General features: G+C 39.3%; 1 protein-coding gene across 1 annotated transcript; it reads right to left on the bottom strand.

Annotated features, from left to right (window-relative positions):
- Positions 1-1,821: 1,821 nt before the first annotated feature.
- On the bottom strand, positions 1,822-3,189 carry LOC101575242 (hemoglobin subunit theta). Its single transcript, XM_004641999.1, has 3 exons — positions 3,092-3,189; positions 2,762-2,984; positions 1,822-1,950 (listed from the first exon to the last, which is right to left on the bottom strand). Exons 1-3 carry the CDS (start codon positions 3,181-3,183, stop codon positions 1,822-1,824), a joined length of 444 nt encoding a protein of 147 aa, XP_004642056.1. The 5' UTR covers positions 3,184-3,189.
- Positions 3,190-9,661: the final 6,472 nt, after the last annotated feature.

A 9,661-nucleotide genomic window follows, 5' to 3' on the forward strand; every position in this document is an offset into this window, starting at 1 on the left:
ATCAGAGGGACCAGAGCTATTTATTTCTAGAAACTGCAATGATTATTGGCCTCCCATTCCTATGAAAGGAAACATGAAGCCAAATTATAAAGTAATTCACAGCAAAATTCTGATCACTGTATCGAGCAAATGAAATGTCTCCCATAGTTGTACTTGCCAAGGTTGACCATACTAACATTTAGCGTACAGGTCTCAGTCCTTGGTAGGAGAGCCTGATTCAGGGCTTAGATGAAGACTCTGAGCAACCAGCTGGCACTCTCCTGGGGTCTTCAGGTAACACCGTGTGGGGGTCTCCAGACCAGCACCCAGCCGCATCCCAAGCTATCCGCTCAGACTGGGTGCTGTCACTCATCTACTTCTTCTCCCCTCACACCATCTACTCTGCCCACCCAGATACCCTGGCTTTCTCACTTTACATTTGCCATTTGCTCTTCCTTCCCTTTTTACAGACTTCACCACTCCTCTTGGGTCATAAACATTACTTTCTTTATTATATCACCACCCAAATCTAGTCTCTATGAATTTAAAATAAATTACTTGCATTCTAGAATGCTTCTTCTTCTGAACACAACTCTCCACCTCATTGGGAAGCTTTTGTTCATTTCAGTTCTCAAGCTTCTTTGCAAAGAGTTCTTGTAACTGTACTTACATGCATTCTGCATGAATAAGTACATTGCTTTCCCCCCAAAAAAAACATTGTATTTCTTGAATCACTTAACAACTGAAGAATATTGCTTTTTATTCTGATAGTGTAATACTGGCTTTCATTTTTATGGCCGAATCCTTCACTATTTGGTCTTTACTAATACTGCACCTGAGTTTACTCTCTCTTCCTCCAGGGACAGAGTTGCACAGAGGTTGCCAGGCCCATGATCATTGATTTTAAACTACAAGCTTTGTTACTATTCATATAGATTTTGCTCTCCTACATCAACTTTTTATCACCCCATCCAAAAAAGTTAGTGCTTGTATCCTAACTCTAACTTTATTTTGGTGCATACTACATTCTCTCAGAAGGTAATGCACAATGAACCCATGGGTCTTATTCTGGGCTACCCATTAAGACAAAAAGATCCTTTGGGAAAAATTAAGCTGTTGTTGCATCATGTGAACTTTTTCTGGAAAACTCCTAGCTATCCTGTAACTCATCTCCCAGCTCCACATCAATCTCAAAAAGCATGACAGTCTAGCTTCTTCCAAATATAGACTAAAATAAATTAAGTTAGTAATCTTCATTTGACTTTGGATCCATGCAAAGACTTTTCATTTTGCTTTTAATAAAAAAAAATGGGCATGAAGCCAGGGAAATAGCTCAGTAGAATAAGCTCTTGCCTGGCAAGCGCAGGGTCCTAAGTTCAATCCCTGGTACTGCAAAAAAAATAAAAAATAAAAACATATACAAATGGGTGTGGATTTCAGCTTTGTTTTTTCAATTATCACTTTCTACCTCCTTTTTCCTCTTTTTCCTTTTTGCCGCATTGCACAATGGGACCCTGCCCCATAGGTCCCTAATTCTTGCTCTTGATAGAACTTCCTCTCCAACTTGGTCTCCTTGATCTTTCACTGACAAATATTTTTGATGAGTCCCTATATGCTTCTCAAAGAAGCTTTCATTTCTTCCCACATTACAACCCACCCTTCAGCCTGTGAAGACTTTCTCTTTAGTGCAAGAGTAAAAGATGGAGAAGACAAAACATCAATTTTTGATTACTGAAGAGAATGACTTTTATTGAAAGGAAGTTGTAATGTTAAGGCCCAACCACCATGTGCAGAAGGAGGGTATTGGAGCACACAGCAACACCGGTGGCTTGGAAAGCAGGCTCAGTGGTACTTGTGGGCCAGAGCAATAGCAACACCAGACACCAGCTTCTGCCAGGCAGCCTGAACCTCAGGGGTGAATTCCTTGCCGAAGTGAGTAGCCAGAACAATCACGAGCACGTTACCCAGGAGCTATAGATGAAGCAGAGCAACACAAAGGCCTGTTGAGTACCAGCCTCTGAACAAGAGCTTGCAGGGAAAGAAATGGCTTCACAACTACAACTCTCTATGACTCCAAACCACCTCTCCAGGCTTCTCTGAAGGACTTAGGTTCAGTTTCATGTTTCTGAGTGCCTATTTAACATTCTCCCTCCTATCTCTTTACCCTCTTCTCATTTCACCATTTTTTATTTGCTTTGCTTCCTTTTCTCCATATTCAACAATTGTTTAATTTCTTTAAACATGATTTCTGTGCTAAACTGGTTCTTGATGGCAGTTTTAAGTCTCTGGCCAAATATGAAACAAGCCTTTCTTTGGTCATAATACTCAAATAGAATTTAAGAGATTTTAGAGAATTTTTCTATGTTGACAAAATCTTTAAAAACATTTTTTTCTTAAAATCTATATCTAAACTTCTATAATTAGGACACACATTCAATCAAGTATTTCTCCTTCCTTAAGATAAGCATGTATCTACCAAAAACCAAATTCTAGCTCTCCTTGACAAATTTTCTGTGCTGTAATATTATTCTCCAGGATAAGCATAAAGCATATCCAGTTCTGACAAAGCTTTATGAACAGCTATAAGCAAATTCAAGGTTTCTTATATCCAAACCATCACCTTCATTAATCAAGTTGGTTTTAGTTACACCCACAGGGCATCTGTCTTTCTTGTATCAAAGTAGATCATGATTTCTGAGATCTTTGTTGACATTTCCCATCATAGTGTCATCTTCCATTATTGCTCCTAAGTATTCTTCCTGAGTAAAACACGTGAACTCACCCTGAAGTTCTCGGGGTCCACATGCAGCTTGTCGCAGTGCAGCTCACTCAGTTTAGCGAAGGTGCCCTTGAGGTTGTCCAGGTTCTTAATGGCTTCTCCAAAAGAGGTCAGCACCTTCTTGCCATGGGCCTTGACCTTGGGGTTGCCCATGATGGCAGAGGGGGAGGACATGTTGCCAAAGCTGTCGAAGAATCTCTGAGTCCAGGGGTAGACAGTAAGGAGCCTACGAGAGAGGATAATAACGCAGAAAATCAGAGACATTCAAAAATCTGGAGGAGATTCATAGACAATTTCCAGGGTCAGTTTTACGCATGGAGAACTTGTACTTACCTGCCCAAGGTTTCGCCTCCCGTCTCTTCCACGTTCACCTTGCCCCACAGGGCACTGATGATACTCTTTTCCTCAGAAGTAAAATGCACCATGATGTCAGTCGGGAGCTTGGCAGGGACCACAGAAGTGTCAGGAGCAGAATGTGCTGCTGCTGCTGCTGCTGCTGCTGCTGCTGCTGCTGCTACTGCTGCTGCTGCTGCTGCTGCTGCTGCTGCTGCTGCTGCTGCTGCTGCTGCTGCTGGAAGCTGTCGCCTTTTATTCTTTTCTAGTGAAGTTCTGGCCCCCTCCTTTCCCCAGTACTTTGAAACCATTGGTCAAGCTGAGCTGTGTCCGTCATGGGTGTGGCCAGGTCAGAGGAGGGTCAGCAGCAAAGAATGCGCCCTGGGCTTACAATGATGTGGCTGGACTCTGAGCCATTCCTACCTTTGGCTCCTCCTCTAACCATAACACAATTCTTTAGTCAAGCTTCCCTTTCACTCTCTTCTGTCCTCATGAAATCTGCTGGCATGATTAATGTCATCTAACCCAACCCTTTTCCAAGTAGAGGGGAGCTACTTTCAAGACAGAAAAATAGCTCCAATCCAAACAACTTTAACATGTGAACTCAGGAAGGTAACAATAATAAAAAAGACAACATCAAGAAACAAAAAACTCAATGCTCTCAACACAGAACCTCTTCAGATTCTCACAATCTGGAAGGCTGGATGATAACATAAACCTCCATATCTTTTCTAAGTAAAACAAGAATAGCACACAACTATTTCTAGAAACAGAGGGCAATACTAAGTGATTTGCTGTGGTATTAAGGCCTCAATTCCAAGGTAGACTACCAGAAAATGATTATTAGAAAAGGGACACAAAACAACACCATGCCCTGTGCTTTCAGAGAATCCTGGGGTTTTTTTATTATTATTATTATTTGGTAATGAGAGAAGAAGTTGGTTACTTACAGGGTACTGCTGTGAGCTGCCTTTCTGCTTTTCTGTCTTCTCCATACTCGTCACAATGAGACAGCTGAAGAAGCTGAGATTATTCTACAACAAGATTCGTGATCAAAATGAAGAACTAGTTAATTGATATGTTATTCCTGCTAGAAGTTGGAGTATTTTTAGAATTTGTTATAGTCCTATGTGCAAGAGATGCAAATTCTAGTGTCTTTGTTTTATGGACAAGTTGTGACTTTCTAGCTTTTAGGTATTGGCGCTGAAATGGGAGGTCTATGTTTCTACGCATTCAGTCGCATCTATATACAGGAAGAATGTTTTCTATGTTATTTCACTTTATACCTTGTAATATAATTACTATTATCTGAGTTGTTTAAAATGAAGCAGCAAAGCTCACAGAAGTTATTCTCTATCAAGATGAGTTGAGTACTAAGGATTAAGGGATGCAGAGTGACACAAGTTGAAGCTTTGCTAAGAGTCGCTGTGTCACCATGACCTAACCGTCCCTTCCCAGGTTCTATTTCCTTCTAGTTCTCCATCTATTATTTCTATCTCTTCATCCTTCTTTTATTACCTTTGCCCCTGCCAGGTATGAAAGTTTCTTTTGCTATAATGTTTTGTTTTTTGTTTTTATTTTTATTGTGACTTATTCTTTATTTTGTTGTTGTCATTGTATTCTGATGCTCTAGGTCCTGCTGGCTCTTTTTCAATTCATAACATGGAAAAGTTTCTCATGTCTCCATATTTTAAGCTTAGTTTTCTTTATAAGTATGCCTTGGTACTTATGATAACTTTTTAACATGTGACACAAACACTTTCAATGCATGAAAATATTTCCCTGACATTTTGACTTTTTTTTTTTTTTTTTTTGTGGAATTGGGGATTGAACTCAAGGCCCTTAAGCTTGCCAGGGAAGCACTTATTCTACTAAGCTGTCTCCCCGGCCCCCTCCTGACATTTCACTTATGATTCAAGGAGTTTATATCTGATTTAATGACTTTTTCTAAGTTGGTACTCCCTTACCCCACTTTCTTTTAGCTTTTAACCAATAATACATTTCTAAGTGTAAGTTCTTAGCCAGTGGACAGCACAGACACAATCAAGGAGGTATAATTCTATTTATCTATTTATTTTTATAACAGACTAATTTGACAGGGCAATGACTATTGAAAACTGTATTTATCAATGTACAGAATACTATACATAGGATTGACAAAAGGCCACTTCTTTTGCAATATAGTTATCAAATACCATAACATTCATTTTTTGGTATAGTGTCATGTGTGGTTTATTATGAATGCATTAGGTCTTGTGATGGTGTCATGGTTTGTGTTCAGGTGTCCCCTCAAAGCCTCATGCAGTCATGGGGCAGCTTCTGGAGTTTGTGATGGATTATTGTGGGTATGGATGCTGCTGTCTGGGGCAGGTAATTTGCATTTCAATGTAAGAAGGGAAAAGCAGTTAGCTGCTTGAGCTGCTGCTACCCCTCCCCTTGCTCTTACTTTTGCCACCACCTTGGAAAGTTGCTTTCTGCTGTGCTGCTCTGCTTTGGAGCCAGCTGAATATGGACTGAAACCTCCAGTAACTGTGAGCTAAATAAACCTTTCCTTCCTTCATTTTGAATGTCAGGTAATTGTCCCAGCAACTAGAGGAGAGTAACTGAGACAGATGGTCACATAACTGCCATAATAAAGTAATTGCTGATGTCATTTAAAGAGATCAGCAAAAGCTATAGCATAATATAAAAAATAATCTTGACTTCTATTTGTAGCTACTGCTTTGCTACTACATTCAAAATGGAAAAAGATAAATGCTAAATTTCAGTTCATGATTAATAAAATAAGCATGGACTTCTTATACCACAAATCTGACTAACGTTTAGTTTTCTGTAGACCCCAAGGTAAGTCCTACTGGTCTCAGATATACAGCTGAAAAAGAAAGCCATCTTGGTCTAGAGAGAAAACATTTTATCCCTGTGTTAGAACACCAGTGAATGAATAAACAAGAAGCAGTTGGCCATTCTGAGACAAAGAGTTTCTGAGTTAATAAAGAGCCAATGAAGTAATGCCTGGGTTTCTGAGGCAAATTTTCTCTGGGTCCACAGTGTGAGCACTTGTAACTCTCTCCTCATAACAGGTGTGTGGATCAGAGGCTGTCAGCACCCATGTTACAGGCCTCTCATGTTCAAGGGTTCATGAAAAATACGTGTCCCTGAAGCAAACCCTGTGGGTATGTTCTCTGTCCCTCCTATTCATCGTGTGGACACTGTTCCCTCTTATTCCATTGTGAGGTTGCTCCTCCTACCCATCCTCTGTCAGACCAGCTGCAAGGCCCAGACATCTTTGTTCTGAGCCTAGGAGATCTGATCTGCCCTCCATGAGGGACCCACTCAATCCATGCTCCCTTGGCTTTGGAGAAGGACTCCAGGAAAGGCACAGATTTGAGAGGCTGCAGGTCTGGTTCCATGTAAGGACAAAGAATTTCCGCTCTGAGGTCCTGGTGAATGCATATGCATCACAGGGTATTTGTGGACGCACGCTGGCCTACCTCATCTGATCCTTTTTAAAGATTTCATTTCTGGGCCGGGGAGATGGCTCAATGGAATAAGTGCTTCCCTGGCAAGCATACAGACCTGTGTTCAATCCCCGGTTCCGAAAAAAAAAAAAAGTAGAGTTATGCAGTGAGATAGTGAGGTTAAGCTTGATAGCCTAAATCGTTTGATAATAACAATAAGCTTGTCTTCTGAATGGTTAACAACCTAAGTTTGCAGACCAAAATTAGAGAAAAAGGAGGGCTACAAGGAAAGCCAACATTTTGGCCCTAGCCTTCTAAGGTCAATTAAGACTCAGGACATATGAGAACTTGTACTGTAACGTCATGTACCTCGGTAGTGTCCCAAATTTTCTGATCAAGATTATGGGGCCAAAGAGGAAAGTGATGGATGATGTAGAGTGTGCCTAAGGAGAGTCACATGGAGAGAAGACACTCTCTCAGGCTTTCACAGAGAGCACATTGGCCAAGCAATGGCCGTGACTCATCCACATGGCTGCTGCTGACAAAGGTTCTACAATCTGAGGTACAGGATCTCAGGATAAATCCTGAGGGCATTTCACTGACCTTCTCAGACCAAAAAGCTACAACTCTTGTTGCACAGGTCCTGCTTTATCTTGGTCTTAACCACCCAGTAGTAAAGTATGAAGATGAAATATAGGAAGTAAAGCCATGTTGTTACGTTGAGCTGTGGGGGACTCAGGTCAATAATTTCTGACATTGCCAGTTAAACAGAAGACCCAATGCTATTATGGGCTACTGGACTCTTTTAGAATATTTTGCTGAGTTTACACACCTATAATATTCAACAACGGAACTTAAAAAAATTGGGGTATAACTATGAATGTCCATTTTGTATCTGTGTATTCAAAGTGGTTGGGATAGATATATAGTTGCATTCTCTTAATGAATAGAATAATTTTTTCTAATGGTGTTTGTAAGTAGGATCACAAGTCTGCATCTTGTACATCAATTAACCACTAAGAAGAATATATGTAGTGTATTATTTGTTGAAACTGTACTTTCGATTTGATTTGAAACTGTCTCATTGCTATATGTTTATCAATAAAACTTTGAAAAGAGGAAAAAAAAAAGATTTCATTTCTTTCTCCTGTCAACAATGAGTGATTGCTGTCCCTTTTTCTCTGGATTACACACCCAATGTTTACTAAGATAAGTGACACTGGTGTCAAAGACTGATCAGAATGATTAAATAGCCAGAAAATAAAATATTCATTTATGGTCTATATAAAAATTAGTCAAATTAAAACTCTACATGTCTTAGGACATTTAATGACAAGAAAGCTAAAAAAAAAAAAAACCTAATTGGGTTGATGATATACCTCAGTGGCATAATCGCCTGACTGGCAAGGCAAGGTCCTGAATGCTATCCATGGTAGCCAAAAAAAAAAAAAAACCCTAAATTTAATAAAGATAAATCCTGCTTCTGAGGGTTTCCTACAATATTTGCAGGTTTCAAAGTTCTGGGCTAGATTTTAAGAAATAGAATTTTTAAAGACATTATATGAAGTACACAGAAAAAATATATTCTTAAATCTTACTACCCAACTTATGATATATGTTTATTCCAAAAATGAAGATTATATTATTCTTTCATGGACTCAGTATAGAAAATTATATAAATTAAATTGTTGATAGATAAAGCAAGCCCTTTAGTTTACTACATCTTTAACATGATGTTAATGAGAAAAATATTTTCTTCAAAGGATATTCTTTTTACTTTGTTATTTTTTGTTTATTTATTTGATACAGGGTCTCGCTACGCAGCTCAGACTCTTAGTAATCTTCTCCAGCACTAGGATTACTGCATGCGCCACCACGCCCAGTTTTAGGTCTTCACAGAGTTGTGGTCTGGCACGGCATGTGGCACTGGGGACCAAAGCCCAGTTCTTGCGCTTTCCAGGCAGGTGCTTAGACCACCAAGCTATCCTCCCTGGCCCTGGATATTCTTTTGAATAAACCAGTTTTTTCACTGATTTTATTTAATTCTAAAATTAAAAAAAAAGATGTTTATAGCATTTGTAAACCAAAAAAAAGGAAAATCATTCTAGCATTATCAACTGGGATTACAAATCATCTTGGGCTACGTATTTATATTTCTGTTCTCGTAACAGAAATAGTACCAAATGGCTTTATTAGGTTGTGTAAAGGCCAGATGTGGCTGCTTACCACCAGCAATAAGAAATTCTAACATTTACTCTGCAGGAAGTTTATAAACTCTTTCTAGTGTCATTCCAAACAAGGAAAGACTAGACATTACCAGTAGTCACCAATACTCACACTATCCACACACCACGTCTCACAAAGTTGGTACGTGGATTTCGTCCAGTGCTGTGTCCCATTTTCAGGGTGAGCCCTCCCCAAGCCCCAGAGCATAGAATCAGTTGACCTCTGGAGCCATGCCAGCCAAGGCAGAGCCAAGGGTGTGCGTGGAGGTTAAGTGGAGGAAGCCTCAGAGGAAAGTAAGGTGGAAAGTCAGAGCCAGCCAGCTATCCCACTTTCCCACATGATGTGTCTTGAGTTTTGAAACTTGAATTTAGCAATTTAGAAAAGTTGTGCATGTCTCATTGTACTCTGAAATACACGTTTAGTTTGATCCTTTTGACCTTGAAAATAAAAACTTTTCATTTATTTTATCCAGAAAGTTCTATATTTTTCTTTATGTATAATAATGCTCTTTAATGTATTCTCTGAACTAGGAACAACTTAGAAATAAAAATGCAATGAAATATCCAGAAGGTCTGCCATTATTATTAGAAAAAGTGCTTTTGTAAAATGTAGTAAATAGCTACATTTGTTGAAGATCACAGGATAGTAGCAGAAACAGGAAGAAGGGGAATGTAGAAGACAGGCTCAAGGGGGAAAGGTACTCAAGTGGGAAGGAGAAAAAAAGGGCAGATCAAGTGCTTTTTAAAAATCTTTACTTCTTTCCCTTTAGTACATCACCTTGGTTCATTAAGCCAAATCTCATTGTTATTTCCCAACATTTAAATTAACTAATTTTCAAATGGTCAACTATAGGGCCTCCAAAACATACATATGCTAAATATATTTA

Source organism: Octodon degus, unplaced genomic scaffold (assembly GCF_000260255.1).
Source record: "Octodon degus isolate 3935 unplaced genomic scaffold, OctDeg1.0 scaffold00146, whole genome shotgun sequence".
NCBI lineage: Eukaryota > Metazoa > Chordata > Mammalia > Rodentia > Octodontidae > Octodon > Octodon degus.